Source organism: Danio aesculapii, chromosome 15 (genome assembly GCF_903798145.1).
Source record: "Danio aesculapii chromosome 15, fDanAes4.1, whole genome shotgun sequence".
Taxonomy (NCBI): domain Eukaryota; kingdom Metazoa; phylum Chordata; class Actinopteri; order Cypriniformes; family Danionidae; genus Danio; species Danio aesculapii.
The window spans coordinates 26,077,829-26,094,515 of NC_079449.1; the positions used below are offsets into that span (position 1 = coordinate 26,077,829).

Sequence of the window (16,687 nt, forward strand, 5' to 3'; positions counted from 1 at the left end):
TGATTTAAACTATTCCTTTAAAGAAAAAACAGCTACTTTAAGAGCTATCTAGTAACATTTATGATCTTTGGTGAGCACTGTGGTTTCTCTATGGAGCTGCTGTGAAAACCTCACCAGCTTATGGTTTCAAACAACATTCTGTTTTGATTGACAAGCTACTTGAATTACCACTCTGGGTCATGAACGTGCCGGCACATGTTCTCATTATACTCCTCCAGAGCCTCCATTTAAAAAAAACTGCCAAAAACCAAGCCAAACTGATCAGCACAGAAGCTTTATCGTTGCATTTTTATTTCCAAGTTTTGCATCACCTGCTATTTTGATGGTAATTCTATCTCTTTCTCTTTTTTTTTTGCAGTCATCATAATTTCGCTGCAGACCAGGAGAGCCTGAGCTCCATCCAGGAGGGTCTCGAGGGCAAAACCAATGAGTCCAGGGCTCTGGGAGGAATGTCAGCTGGCTGGAGGAACAGAGCGAGGCCTTCAGCAAAAAGAAAAAAACTCTCTTTATGTACTGCACAGATTTGGCCTTCCATAGAAAAAAAGGGGAAAAAGTCTGAATTCGGAAGCACTCGCCCTGCTCAGTCATCCTGAAGCCTACAGCTACAGACAGCTTAAAGAGTTTCAACAGCCAAAAGCATGCAAGAAACATGGAAAAAACACTAAAAGAAAAATAAATACATCTCAGGATTTAAAAAGAGGAAAAAAAAACAATACATTATTATTTTTTTAAAACTCCATTCTCGACTGTTTGTTACATACTGTATATATATATTCTGAAGACACACAGCTTTGTACATTTTGGTATCGTTCTCCATTGTCTAGCGAGGACTAGCAGACTGGGCTGCCCACGTTTGCTGGAATGAGGACATGTAGTCGGGACAGGTAAAGGCGGAGAAGAGACAGTCCGTCTTGCCTAATTGACGAGTGCTGACAGAAGCGAGAGGAGAAGCCTTGTTAGAATATTCTCCTCCTCTTTTTTTTGGATGGAGGTGTTCAGCAGTGAGGCAGACAGGCTTGTGCGGAGACTGAAGAGATGCCCCCGTCATCACAGGAGCCGGCGACTTCTGCCACTCTATTTCTTCTCTGCGGGAGGAAGGAGACAGCAGAATGATGGAATGATCCTGAAACAGGAACTGGTTTGAATGGAAATCTTTAGTAGTGGACGTTACCTCTGCTCTCGTCTGCTTCTGCTGCTGACCCGACAGGCCTTTGGCGAAGTAGATTATAATACTTGGTTTCCATCTCCTACAAAAAAAAACATATCCATCAAATCAGCACATGTCTGTCTTAAGAATAAAGCTCAAGGATAACCGTTCATATTATTGAGCTTGTAGATATAATATTGTATTTTACATAAACAATAATTTAACAATTCAAAACAATTAAATATTTTGTACTATCAGAATTTTCAGGAAATCATTTGAGCAATAAATTGACTCTGGTTTCATTCCAGTTAAAGATGTTTAGAAAATTCTCACGCAGTATAACAATAAACAATAAAGATACTTTCGTATCTCATAATATAATTTAAAACGGTCCAATAAAGGCGGAGCAAACCATCACAAACAAATAGCCGAATATACACAACAAAACATATCAAAATATCTAAACTGTACATGTATTTGAGCACTATTAATAATATTATATTGAATCAAATTATGGCTCCAACATATTTATTTTTAAAAAATAACATTTATAATAACTACTAATATCTTCAAAGTATATGCAGGAATCAGAGAGTAAAATTCAACACCTTTGAAGACCTTTTTTAAGACTCTTTACATTACAATTTAAGACCTTATAACCACTTTAGGTTTCAACCGGAGATAATGGCGAGATTTTAACTTCCAGTATATTTACTAAATATTAATGTAAGAAACTAATCCAAAACTAAAACATTATTCATATACTGAATAAAAATCTGTTAAATCTAGCTAATTCAACAGGTTGGCGCCTATAGAACTGCAGAAATAATGGTGTTGCCTTGGTTACTGCAGTAAACAAAGCAGCATCGTGTCAAATCTAGAAGGATTTTATTGATCTTATAAATTACACAGCATCCTGATATTCACAGATTTAATTCAGGCAAACTTCAGCATACAACCATACATTGCATAATCAAAAATGATATGAAATTTAATACCATGCAAAATAGCATTTAAGACTTAAATTTCTCTACATTGACTTATCAACTTTTAATATTTTAAGACCCTGCGGACACCCTGATTTATTATTACTATTATATTTATAATATTAATAATTTTAGCTTTTATTTTTTTTGTATTTATTAATTTATTATTGTACATCAACTTTAACTACATGAAAATGAGAAATATTTCCTTGGTAGCTGGGTTAAGGAAAAAAGGTTTTACATATTTTAATTCATTTAACATTTACTCCAAGTGACAAAAAAATATTGTTATATTTGTTTTAGTTAACTAAAATAACTAATATAAAGACAGTTTTAATAAACTTAATGGTCTTAAAAAGTCCATTAACCCATCAAAAAGAATCACCATCATGTTTTACATTGGTGGCTAAACAATCATGAGTATGCTATAATTCAGGGAGGCCCAAACTCAGTCCTGGAGAGCCAGTGTCCTGCAGGTAAATAATAACTAAGATAACTAATAACAATGACTAATAGAAACACACAGTTTTAATCAACTTATTGGTTTTAAAAAGTTCATTAAACCATTAAAAATAATCAGTGATGTTTTACATTGATAGATAAACAATCATGAGTATGCTATAAATCAGAGGTGCCCAAACTTGGCCCTTGAGGGCCGATTTCCTGCAGAGTTTAGTTACAACCCCAATTAGACACATCTGAACCAGCTAATCAAGCTATTTCTAGGTATACTAGAAACTTCCAGGCAGGTGTGTTGAAGTTGGTAAACTATGCTGGACACCAGCCCTCCAGGACCGAGTTTGGGCACCCCAGCTATAATTCTTTACTGCATCATAAAGTCCTAAAACTCAGAGTGAGGTGGAAAGTGTGAAACCTTGAGGTGGTTGAGGTTGGCCTGCAGGCAGCGCAGGTGTGAGAGCACCTGTCTGCTGAGACGGGACGTGCTGCCAGAGGAGGGCGAGGAGAACTTCAGGCTGATCCCAGAGTCAGCAGCGCAGCTGTGGGCCAAACTAGGCTCCTTTCTCCCAACCTGAAAATCATCATCAGTACTGCTCTCGCCTGAGCCACCAAAGCCTTCCAGAACCAGGTATGCTGCTGAAAAGCACAACTAATGTCAGCGGGCTCACCTCAAGCAGGACTCACATTTGACCATTTCATTGTATCTATCATATAGGGATGGGCAATATGGTCTAATACACTGTAAAACCCAACAGTCAACTTTATCAAATGAAATGAGTGTAGTTAACTCAAAATTGACTGAAAGTTAATTCTACTCATATGAAAAGAGTTTTGAACTCAGTGTTGAAGGTAATGAGTTAATTAAATACCTCATTACTTCAACTGAAATGAAGTACTCATATAGATTAGTTTTTTAACTCAAATGGTTTGAGTTGCATTCATTTATTGGGTTTTACAGTACTCAGTTGGTTTGAGTATTCTTCATTTATTGGGTTTTACTGTGCTCAGTTGGTTTGAGTTCTCTACATTTATTGGGTTTTACTGTGCTCAAATTGCTTCGTTTATTCAAATGGATTAAGATCACAGCACTCATTAGAATTAGTTTCTAAACTTAAATTGTTTGTTGCAATCGGTTTCCTCAAATGGTTAGAGTTACCTTAACTTTACAGTGTAAACCTTAACTTTACGGTTTTCAAATATCAAAATATGATCATATTATTTGCGTAAATACATCATAAATATGTTAAGATAATTAGTCTTGCCTACAATCTGGAATCTGCCAATGTACAACAGCAGCACATACACAATGCAGTCATGTATGCCTGTTTACAAAGAGATTTACCAAACATACCTCAAAATTAACTCCTAACAATGCTTGAGTGCTTGAAATAATTTTTATTTGTGACCAGATGTGATTTCTTTCATAAAATAAGGAAGAACTATTTTATGATATTTTAAAGCATATGTCTTTACGTCTGTGATGCATATTAAGTTAATCACATCTCATGTGCTCTCACAACACCCTATCTTTCTGGTTAAAGTGCTGTTTAACAGCGCAAGGAAATTTTGAATGTTTCCTAATATATTTCTTTCTTCTGGAGAAAGTGTTTTTTCTTTTAGTTTGGCTGAAATCAAAGCAGTTTTAATATATTTTAAAAGTGTTTAAGTCAATATTTTCAAACCACCTAATTAGTCAAACTTGCTTAGTTAATCTAATTAACCTATTTAAGTCTTTAAATTTCACTTTAAGCTGAATACTAGTATATTGCAAAATAAGGAGTAAAATATTATCTACTGTCATCAGGCCAAAGGCAAAAGAAATGAGTTATTAGAAATTAGTTAACAAATTTACTTTTTAAAATGTGTTAAAAATGTTCTCTCTGTTAAACAGAATTTGGGAAATATTTGAAAAATAATACAAATTTTACAGGAGGGCTAATAGTTTTCCCCTTGACTCTATATTGTAATTTTATGTCTTGAAGAAGTGAATCGCTCACCATAATCCTCCGGGCACTCATAGAAGCCTGTGTCGCCAGAGGTGTAGTCCTGAGCTCGACTAGGGGTGCGGGTGGAGTTGTGCTCCACTGGTGTGCGTAGAGAGGTGGTCCTGAGCAGACGACTGCCGGCCGATCGGCCCAATCGCTCACCCTCATCCTGAGCCATCAGCTGAGTCAGCAGCACCTGCTTCAGCGCTGCCACTGAAAAACACATGTACACACACCTTAAAACAACCTTACACAAAGACACTGATGACACAACACACAAGCCAAATACGATATTGAGAGCCATCTTTTCACCGGCATCAATTCTCTTGTTTGGGTTTGATGGTAGCATTTACTTTTATTCAAATGAACCGCACTAACAGACCAATCACACCACACTTTATTTTAATCGCACCAAATCTCCCCAGTGTGAACACACTCAAGTTTACAAGGTTGAGTTGGAATCAACAGGATGTCTAAACGGGCTGTAACAATGTAACCTAAAAGTGTTCCAAGTAATAAGTCACAAATTCATTAATTTATTTAACTTCGGCTTAGTCTTAACCTAATTTATCAAAAGTAACCACAGCGGAACAAACCGCCAACTATTCCAGCATGTTTTACGCAGCGGATGCCCTTCCAGCCAAAACCCAGTACTGGAAAACACCCATACACTCTTGAATTCACACACACACTTCAAACCTAAAGCGCATGTCTTTGAACTATTGGGGAAACCAGAGCGCCTTGATGAAACCCACGAAAACACAGGGAGAACATGCAAACTCCACACAAAAATTCCAACTGTATACACTCACTGGCCACTGTATTAGGTACACCTATCCAACTGCTCGTTAACGCAAATTTCTAATCGGCCAATCACATGGTAGCAACTCCATGCATTTAGGCATGTAGACATGGTCAAGACGATCTGCTGCAGTTCAAACTGAGCATCAGAATGGAGTAGAAAGGTGATTTAAGTGACTTTGAACGTGGCATGGTTGTTGGTGCCAGACGAGCTGGTCTGTGCATTTCAGAAACTGCTGATCTGCTGGAATTGTCATGCCCCACCATCTTTAGGGTTTACAGAGAAAATATTCAGTGAGCGCAGTTCTGTGGGCCCAAATGCCTTGTTGATGCCAGAGGTCAGAGGAGAATGGACAGGCTGGTTTGAGCTGATAGAAAGGCAACAGTAACTCAAATAACCACACGTTACAACCGAGGTATGCAGAAAAGCCTCTTTGAACACACAACACATCGAACCTTGAGGCTGATGGGCTATAGCAGCAGAAGACCACATCGGGTGCCACTCCTGTCTGCTAAGAACAGGAAACTGAGGCTACAATTCACACAGGCTCACCAAAATTGGACAATAGAAGATTGGAAAAACATTGCCTAGTCTGATGAGTCTCGATTTCTGCTGCGACATTCGAATGGTAGGGTCCGAATTTGGCGTCAACATCATGAACACATGGATCTATCCTGTCTTGTATCCATGGTTCAGGCTGGTGGTGGTGTAATGGTGTGGGGGATATTTTCTTGGCACACTTTGGGCCCATTAGTACCAATTGAGCATCATGTTAATGCTACCTGAGTATTGTTGCTGACCATGTCCATCCCTTTATAACCACAGTGTACCCATCTTCTGATGGCTACTTCCAGCAGGATAACGCACCATGTCATAAAGCACGAATCATCTCAGGCTGGTTTCTTGACCATGACAATGAGTTCAATGTGCTCAAATGGCTTCCACAGTCACCAGAACTCAATCCAATAGAGCACATTTGGGATATGGTGAAACGGGAAATTTGCATCATGGATGTGCAGCCGACAAATCTGCAGCAACTGCATGATGCTATCTTGTCAATATGGACCAAGATCTTTGATGAATATTTCCAATACCTTGTTGAATCTATGCCATGAACGACTAAAGCAGTTCTGAAGGCAAAAGGGCGTCCAACCCAGTACTAATAAGATGTACCTAATAAAGTGGCCGATGAGTGTATACATGAGTGTCTGATTTAACTACACAAGAATATGACTACATTTGAAGTGGATCAAAACCTTTAATCAAAGTTGTCCAAAAACTAAACAACATGCGTTCTTGTGTTAAAATGTTTGATGCACTTCAATTATTGACTACTGTATATGTGAATCAGTATAGTATCTGCTCAAGTTAATCTTTCCATTACCAGTGTTGGCTATAGATACCCAAAGACCCATTACACCAAATGCAAAAAGGTTTACAAAAAAGCAGACTGATCCTAAGTTCACATATTTGTTGTTTTCAACAGAAGTGAATTCCATTAGGAAGCAGAAGTACCCAAGCTCTTGTATTGTTAGATACTAAACTAATTAAAAGGCACTTGGAAAACAAACAAATCTTTTCTGGAGTGTTCTTTTGTTTTTTAATCAATAGAGGCTGAATTGTCATTTTCTTGAGTTGGCAGGCACACAGACAACTGCCACCCAGTGCTGAGAAAAAGCCAAAACAAATGGCCGCACTAGCCTCAAATCATGCTTTCTGCCAATTTATTATGCAGATTGTCATTTTGAATTTATCATTTGAAGCTGCCAGAGATGAAACACCACATGAAAGCAATAGTATCAAAATCTACCAAAGACTTACAGGTTTTCAGGGCCTCGTCAGCTTTAGATGAACAGGATAGAGAGTCTGTTTCCCTGCCGTTCAAAAGTTCAGAGTCCTGATAGGAAGCGTCTCTGCCAGCTCTCGGGACCTGGTCCTCTTCCCCAGGGTTGGTGTCGGGCACACAGTCCCGCAGGGCTGCTGAGGGCGAAAATTCACCGTCTTTCTCTGAGGACAGATGATGAAGGCTCGACTTGAGTACGGCAGCAATCAACACTTTCACAATCAGAGGAGCGTTTGTACATGCACAGCTACCTGCGGACTGGATGCTTCCTGTGGAGATCCGATCAGAGCCTTTGCTGAACTTGCTTAACTCCACACCGTCTCTGTCGCCACTAGAACACAGATGAACAGTTATATAAGCTCATGCCTTCATATTTGCTACTTTTCAAATGGCTTTTATGAAGAGATTATATAATGTTGTCCCAAAAACTGTTATATATGACCAACTTTGACTATAATAATGTAAAGAGTTCAATAATAATAAAACATTTGAATAATTTTTGAAAAAGTACCATAACTTCAGACAAGTTTGTATCTAGAATTTTTTAATATGATAAAAAAGACCCAAGTTAAGCTACCGCACAATTGACAGCCGCTTTTTTTCCCCAAGGCAACAATTATGTTAGTGAAGAGCTTTTCTGCATCCAAATATGCATATTTTCATACAGCAGGTGCATTAAATAAATGGTGTGTAAAAATAGTATGTTCAATATCACAATATTCACAAAATGGGAGGCGAAACGTATCTGCAGTATTTTGAAAGGGCACTTTTGATTATACCATTAAGCTTTGGAAGAAAGATTGTGACCAAAAAAATTATTGAGGGTAATACCACTTACAGTTATTATTGCTACATATTACTACAATTATTATTCAAATATGCAAAAATGGCAAAATACTACCAAATAGTGGTGTGAGTAATCGAAATCGAATCACAATTTGAAACATTGCGATTAGTTAATCGCAGGAGGCTGATACGAAATATGTAATCTATAATTTTCCCCACCCAGAGCTAATGCGTGACTGCCGTCTGTGTGTGACAGTCTTACTAGCCAATTGAGTAAGCACAATTTTGTTCTGCCCAATCAGAAATGTGCAACCATTATTCGAAAAACCCACAATAAAACAAACAAACAAACAAACGGGGATGATGGCGTCTGCCGCTTCACAAGCATTAACAGACAAATTCTTATTAAAAAAAAAACAGAATGTCGGTAATATGGGAATATTTTGGTTTCAAAGTCACAGACACTGAACAATAACAGGTCATTTGTAAAAGCTGTCGCAGAATTGTTGCCACAGCATGATGAAATACAACAACCAGCACCTAAAAAAAGCACCACAGGCAGCTTTATGAGGAGTCTCTTGCTAAAAAGTCAACTAAAATTATAGCTAGTGACATTCAATCTAGTAGCTAGCAACATTAACGTACAATTTCAGAGTTGTTTGCAGCTGTTACACCATATGAAAAAAGATCACGAAGGCACCAGGAGATAACGAACGAGTAATTCCATGCAAATGTCAAGCTTGCCATGAAAAAATATTTAGTTTTCACCAAAATAGCAAAATCCTTTCTAAGTTTTTTGAGTAGGCTTGTATTTTACAGTACTGCAAAAATACAAAAAAATGTCTTTGGTAAAAACGAATATACTTGTTTGCAATCATTGACAAAGTCACACAAATGCCAATTTCACATCTGTCACATCCATAATGCAGAGATCTTGCATCCATAACAAAGCAGTTTCCTCATAAATGCAAAAAATGTTAAATAAAATAAAATCAATAATTTTTGTTTTATAATAAACCATCTTTTATCCTTTTGATTAGAAAGGTTAGAATTAGATCGTTAGAATTGCTCTAACGCCATAACTCATAACGCCATAACAAATTTGAATAAACGTTGGCGTAAGTTAATATCTTTTTAGTACCTTTTTAACTAACACTTATCTGCAATACAGAATATTGAGCTAAAGCGTGACTACAAAATTAAATGACAAATCAAATCAAAATCACAATACATGTTAAAAAAATTATTAATATTTCCCCAAATTGCACAGCCCAACTACTAAACCAAGGTTTTTAGCTATTCAAAAGAACAGTATTTATTTGAAATTGAAAACGAATCTACAATATTACTGTCGCTTTTGATCTATTTGATACATCCATCCTGAATATTTTTTTTTTCTTTCTATTTTGTCCCCCTGTACCCCTAGTATTACCATGCATTTCCTGACAATATAAGGTCAAGTGAGATGAATTAGCACAACAAACCAATGCTACATGGCTTAGGAATGAGCAAAAGAGAAACAAATCAAATGAATAGGATTTGAATACAATGGTACAATGTAGCAAAGTATGAATACCCCGTTTATCCTAGGACCATCATATGTTCTGTTAGTAATGCATCTGATCTTTAGTGGATGTTTAAACTCAATCCACCACATGAGCATTAAGACTTTAAAAAATCTTATTGAATGAGTTTTCAGCAACCTATTGAAGACCCGCTCAAAACATTTTAGCCTCTGTTTACACCTGTATTCATCATCATCGTCCTCTCATCAGAATATGCATCTAAATACTAGGTGCAAACGAAACCTTGGAAAGACCCAATCTCGCGGTGTTAACTGGGCTTGCTCAACTAAGATGGTTTTATTTGTAAGTGTAAAGGAACTCACTCATGTTGAGGCAAAGGAATGACACTGTGAGGTTTGGCGTTCATAACTTCTGCCCTCTGAGTGATCTGCCGTTGCCACCTGATAGTAAAGACAGAGAATAAACTCAGCTCTATTATAAGAGAGTCAAGTCCTGCAGAATCATGAAAATGAAAGTAGTGGCCAAAACTTACATCCTCTGCTCAGACACTGTCTGGGCCATCAGCTCATAAATCTGAGCTCCGTTTTTGGACATGGAGATCACAAAGAATGATTTATTATCTGTTTGGGGAAATCAAGGAAACTGTTATGGATTCATTCCTGAAATATACTGTGGGTAAATAAAATCTTAAACGTGTCCTGATTTTTCATGGTAAATATATTTCTAAAGGAACTGTTGACGTGATATTGACTGAGATTTTGGTGAAAACCCAAACAATCCAAACATACAAATAAAACAGATCATAAAAAAATGTGTAATAACAATGGAATGACAAAAGGGGAAGAACTGTACTACTGAAATTTATTTAATATATTGTATAAAAGGTCTTATACAGGCTGTATTTTTAGTAATGACAGATTCAAGATGCCTCTCGTATGCAGTCACATGCATAGCTGGGGTGTTTTTTTCCAATACTTGAGTTTAAAAATCTTGATAATTCTGTGAGCCTCTTCAATCAAATCCGATCTTAAGTTCTTATTTTCTATTGAATTCAAGTCAGGTGATTGCCTGAGCCATTCGACAGCTTTATTTTCTTTCTCTGAAATAAGTTATGAGTTTCCTTGGCTGTGTTTTGAATGATTGTCTGCTGACATGTCCACCCTGGTTACATCTTCATCATCTGGTAATGTAGGGGTTAAGATTGAAGTAGTTAATATTAATTTTACACTGACGAAGCACAGGGTTACTTTCCAACTAGCTGAGATTTCAGCTGCTGTCTGGGCTTTCCATGGCTTTTTCACCTCCCTTTCTTTATGTATTCAATACTTTTTCCCAGTGCCATTTCATTTTACTACACATAACTTAATTTCTAAACTAATTTGTTTAGTTTTCTTTCGTATCGATGGATTACTTCAGTTGTTACTGATACCTGGTGAAAATTTCAAGTCAACAGCACCTTTATGAATACGTTTTCTGAGAAAAATGGAGACATGTTCAATACAATAGTGCTTGCATGTTTGTCAGACACTGACCTGTGGCCACGGAGCGCACCAGCACAGTGCTGAGCTTGATGATGGGGCTGAAGATGTGTTTGGTCTCAGCTGTTCCTGCGAGGTTCTTACTGTGACACCTGAGAATGAGACGCTCGTCCTGCTTCTGCAGCAGCACCAGAATATCTTCCAGGAGTAACGTATACAACTCTGCAACAAAAAACACTGCATTGTGATTATACCATCAACAAAAGCAGCTCAGAAGGGAAAAACTGAAAGCAGTGGCTTACCAATTGTTTTGTCTTTGTTTATCTTCCAGGACAGAGGACCCTCGTGGACCATCTTTCGTTTAGTGAGATCTAGGTTCTGCTTGACAATAAATAAATGAGAAATATCCTAGTGGTTACTAGAAAGGACTCACAAGTTTTGTTCACACAAAGCCTAATTAAAACTTGCTTTTCAAACCTGATGCAGGATATTAAATGTCACCAACATCAAGATTATAGTTACAACATTGTGAAAGCCACATACGAGAACTTTTGGGTAAATTTAGGCTGTTACAGTCCAGTGTTATTACGGTTAACTCATCATATATTGAAGAAAACCTTTATTTTTTTATACCTCAAAATAAATACTACAACAAAACGTGCTCTTCAAAATGTTGTCTACTTAAAAATGAAGTCACAGCATAAAATGTGACTGATGTTCATCTTTTTTCATGACTTTAAAAAACCTTTTCTTACTGCTTCTGAAATTCAGTTCTCCAGGAAAACTCCTAGACGAACTCCTACACTAACACTAACATTAACACTAACCTTGAACTCCGAGATCATTGGGTTCTCGCTCTGCTTGAGGCAAGAGAGGTCCAGCCGTCTCTGGTAGTCTTCCAGTCTCTGTGGAAATTCAACAAATATAGATATTCATGCAACAGAATGCATTAACCTTAGCCAACCTCTTAAAACACTGATTTTAGACACCCCCAAATACTGTAAAGCTTTAATCTTGTACACAACACACTGTAGACCCTGGAAAAGATGAGATTTTGCTAGCTTGCCTCATATAACATTAACTTTAGAGACCCCCCAAAAAACTGTAAAGCTTTAGTCTTGTGCAAACTACACTTTAGATGCTGGGAAAGATGAGATTTTGCTAGCTTGCCTCTTATAACACTGAATTTAGACACCCCCCAAAACTGTAAAGCTTTAGTCTTGCACAAAATACACTGCAGATGCTGGAAAAGATGGGATTTTGCTAACTTGCCCCTTATAACACTGAATTTAGACATCCCCAAAAACTGTAAAGCTTTAATCTTGCACAAAATACACTGCAGACGCTGGAAAAGGTGAGATTTTGCTAGCTTGCCTCATATAACATTGAATTTAGACACCCCTCAAAAACTGTAAAGCTTTAATCTTGCACAAAATACACTGCAGACGCTGGAAAAGGTGAGATTTTGCTAGCTTGCCTCATATAACACTGAATTTAGACATCCCTCAAAAACTGTAAAGCTTTAGTCTTGTGCAAAATACACTGCAGACGCTGGAAAATGTGAGATTTTGCTAGCTTGCCTCATATAACACTGAATTTAGACATCCCCAAAAACTGTAAAGCTTTAGTCTTGCACAAAATACACTGCAGACGCTGGAAAAGGTGAGATTTTGCTAGCTTGCCTCATATAACACTGAATTTAGACATCCCCCACAAAACTGTAAAGATTTAGTCTTGTGCAAAATACACTTTAGAGGCTGGCAACTATGAGATTTTGCTAGCTTGCCTCATATAACATCAAATTTAGACCTCCTCAAAAACTGTAAAGCTTTAATCTTGCACAAAATACACTGCAGACGCTGGAAAAGATGGGATTTTGCTAACTTGCCCCTTATAACACTGAATTTAGACACCCCCCAAAACTGTAAAGCTTTAATCTTGTGCAAAATACACTGCAGACGCTGGAAAAGATGAGATTTTGCTAACTTGCCCCTTATAACACTGAATTTAGACATCCCCAAAAACTGTAAAGCTTTAGTCTTGCACAAAATACACTGCAGATGCTGGAAAAGATGGGATTTTGCTAACTTGCCCCTTATAACACTGAATTTAGACATCCCCAAAAACTGTAAAGCTTTAATCTTGCACAAAATACACTGCAGACGCTGGAAAAGATGGGATTTTGCTAACTTGCCCCTTATAACACTGAATTTAGACACCCCCCAAAACTGTAAAGCTTTAATCTTGCACAAAATACACTGCAGACGCTGGAAAAGGTGAGATTTTGCTAGCTTGCCTCATATAACACTGAATTTAGACATCCCTCAAAAACTGTAAAGCTTTAGTCTTGTGCAAAATACACTGCAGACGCTGGAAAATGTAAGATTTTGCTAGTTTGCCTCATATAACACTGAATTTAGACATCCCTCAAAAACTGTAAAGCTTTAGTCTTGCACAAATTACACTGCAGAAACTGGGAAAGATGAGATTTTGCTAGCTTGCCTCATATAACACTGAATTTAGACATCCCCCACAAAACTGTAAAGCTTTAGTCTTGTGCAAAATACACTTTAGAGGCAGGCAACTATGAGATTTTGCTAGCTTGCCTCATATAACATCAAATTTAGACCTCCTCAAAAACTGTAAAGCTTTAATCTTGCACAAAATACACTGCAGACGCTGGAAAGATGAGATTTTGCTAACTGGCCCCTTATAACACTGAATTTAGACATCCCCAAAAACTGTAAAGCTTTAATCTTGCATAAAATACACTGCAGACACTGGAAAAGATGAGATTTTGCTAGCTTGTCTCATATAACACTGAATTTAGACATCCCTCAAAAACTGCAAAGCTTTAGTCTTGCACAAAATACACTGCAGACACTGGAAAAGAGGAGATTTTCTAGCTTGCCTCATATAACACTGAATTTAGACATCTTAAATAATATTCTTGATCTTCTGGACTTTACAGAAGGTTGGATCATATCGGTTTGTCCTCCAAGAGCAGTGCTCATAGCTGACGCAAGAGGATGCATTAAGTCTGCTTCTCCAGTCATTTCTTTAAGCTTAGCTGACCTGAGGCTATAAACTCTGGATGGAGTTGCACTGCTTACCTGTTTATTCTCGGACTCCTTCACCGACTGATTGACGTGGTTGAGAATCTGTCGACAGCATTCTGCTGCTCGTCTCACTTTGTCTTTCTCCTCTGACTCATCTGTTGGAGGAAGATACAGACCAAACACGTTTCAAGAAGAGACTAATCAACTCTTTAAGAACACCCGGGCCGGCTGGGTGCCCGCCATTCCCTCCAGTGTCCACTATTGCCAAGCTCAGATGAATATGAGGAGAATCACCTCCTCCTTAATCGCTAGTTATACTTTACATTTATTGCCTTCCTCTGACAATGCCAAGAGAGCCACAATTTAGCACGACTGCCAAATAATGTGCAGCTCCTCCCTCGGAACATCTCGGAATAATAATGGGGATTTAAGAGCATTGCTCTAATTTACTAATGGTTGGTGTCCAGCCAGAAAATGCTTTCGAGAAGCCCACATTGTGCTGTAGAGACCACGAGAGGGACATTGAGGTCTGTCGAATATTTTAAGGAAATATTATTTAAAATATTACTAGTTTTTAAATTTACTTTCAACTAAAATAACTGAAACTAAAATAATAATGAATATAATAATTAATAAAAACTATATTGATATATTTAAATATAAAAAACAATGATAAAAATACAAAATAAAAGTACATTTTGAAAATTAAATCAATCCAAATAACTATTAATAAACACTACATTCATTTCAAATATAACACTCGCTTCATTCAAAACTGGACGTGAGCATTTTTCAGGACTCAAAACTGAATTTTAAGTGTGTTTAGCTGATTCAGCCCGGAACTAGTTGTCTGTCACATCACTTACATACCTCCGGCATGAGGTGAAAATGTCACAAATAATTTTTCTGCTGTCAATCACTAATGTTAGGACCGACAACCTTTCTCTGGTTACAGAAAAATGACAGAAAACAAGCGTTAGTGGAGAGGAAAACACCTGTTAAGCGCACAGGATAACAGGAATCACACCTGTTAGTAAACACAGTGTTAATCTTGAACATAGATTAATACTGCATAGAGTATGTCTTTATTTAATTTTATTTTAATGTAAATCAAGTTCAAACTCCCCTTTTCCATTTAGTATCAACATTCAATACTGCTCCACTTGTGCTTGGTATTTGATGAGACTCATTAATTTAATTTTCGTTCTTATTTGTATTGTTCGTATTCACTCCCTTATTTGTATGACACACAAGTACTCTTGAATCAACAAACCAGTGTTATTCGCTTACAAGTGAGTGGGAAATGAAGTGAATGAAAAGGATGTAGGTGGTAACTCCAATTTTGATGATAATCCATTTGTTTTGGTACAATGCAACAAAGTTTATTTCTCCCACCAAATCTCATTATAATCACATGTTAAGTCAGTAGACTGAGAATGGCTTGTGTTTTGTGGCTTTTTGAATGCATTCAACCATATAAGTGCTTACACTGTGAAAGCAAACCGATTTAAAGAGTTTTCAACTAAATCTGTAGTCAAGTGGACAAACTCATAGAAGACCCCATTTACACCTCTCTTTAGAGTTACATTAAAGGGACCGCTTACTCAAAAAATGACAATTTACTTACCTTCAAGTGCTTCCTTTTTAAGTTTCTTTATTCTGATAAAGTCAAAATAATATTTTTTTAAAGAGAATGGAAAATTAGCAACCATTGACTTCCAAAAAAGGAAAAACGAAAGTCGATGGTTACAGGTTTTCAGCATTCTTCAAAATATCCTTTTTTGTGTTCAAAGAAAGTCAAAAAGGTTTGAAACCAGTAAAGGGTGAGTAAATGATGACAGGATGTTCAGTTTTTGGTGAACTATCCCTTTAAAACTATGTGTAAACAAAGCCAAAAACATTAATAGAGACTAATGGAAGCTTGTCTGCTTAAAGAAGAAAGATACCTGTGTATTTGGCAATGTTGTCCATTAATAATGGGTATTTGGTGAACCTCTGCATCTCTGCAGGGATGATGTCCTTTAGCTGTAGTCGCCGACACAGTCGATTGCTTTCAGCCTCCTGCAAATGATGCAGAGATCATCAAACAAGAAATTGAGGACAGCAGTACAAGCAAATCCACAACAAAATCCTCCCTAATCTTTTGCATATTTCCTTGTTATCAAGAGTCTCCAACATCATGAATAATACACTTCGGTGTGGATTTTATCCTTCGCTCAAGTGCAGAAAGTAATCCTCTGCAAACCACAATATTGTGATCCGTCAGCAAGGTGTGTGAATGAATCAACTTATATTACTTATAGAAAATGCATTGCAAATCATCTGTTAATTGCAGTTTTTGCTTGTTTGTACATTCGTTTATATATATATATATATATATATATATATATATATATATATATATATATATATATATATATATAAACGAATGTACAAACAAGCAAAAACTGCAATTAACAGATGATTTGCAATGCATTTTCTATAAGTAATATAAGTTGTTTATAATAATAAAATTAAAGTTTGACCAGCAAATAAATACAGTGGTTTCTGTATTGTGGTTACAATACAAAAGTGGTTTCTATCAATTAAGCAACATTGCCAAATTGAAGCCTTTTC

General features: G+C 36.9%; 1 protein-coding gene across 3 annotated transcripts in view; it reads right to left on the reverse strand.

Annotated features, from left to right (window-relative positions):
• Positions 1 to 258: 258 nt before the first annotated feature.
• Positions 259 to 16,687, reverse strand: part of arhgef12a (Rho guanine nucleotide exchange factor (GEF) 12a) — an 80,198-nt gene continuing 63,769 nt past the window's right edge. For 2 of the 3 annotated variants that reach the window (XM_056473329.1, XM_056473327.1), the window contains 13 exons: positions 16,018 to 16,132; positions 14,126 to 14,226; positions 11,840 to 11,917; positions 11,315 to 11,390; positions 11,067 to 11,234; positions 10,067 to 10,154; positions 9,897 to 9,974; positions 7,474 to 7,553; positions 7,201 to 7,386; positions 4,590 to 4,790; positions 3,008 to 3,228; positions 1,172 to 1,247; positions 259 to 1,085 (listed from right to left, as the gene is read on the reverse strand). In XM_056473329.1, the coding sequence (XP_056329304.1) occupies positions 1,075 to 1,085; positions 1,172 to 1,247; positions 3,008 to 3,228; positions 4,590 to 4,790; positions 7,201 to 7,386; positions 7,474 to 7,553; positions 9,897 to 9,974; positions 10,067 to 10,154; positions 11,067 to 11,234; positions 11,315 to 11,390; positions 11,840 to 11,917; positions 14,126 to 14,226; positions 16,018 to 16,132 (1,479 nt within the window). In that variant the 3' untranslated portion in view covers positions 259 to 1,074. The remainder of the gene's footprint in view (positions 1,086 to 1,171; positions 1,248 to 3,007; positions 3,229 to 4,589; positions 4,791 to 7,200; positions 7,387 to 7,473; positions 7,554 to 9,896; positions 9,975 to 10,066; positions 10,155 to 11,066; positions 11,235 to 11,314; positions 11,391 to 11,839; positions 11,918 to 14,125; positions 14,227 to 16,017; positions 16,133 to 16,687) is intronic. The other variant, XM_056473328.1, reaches the window with a different exon arrangement.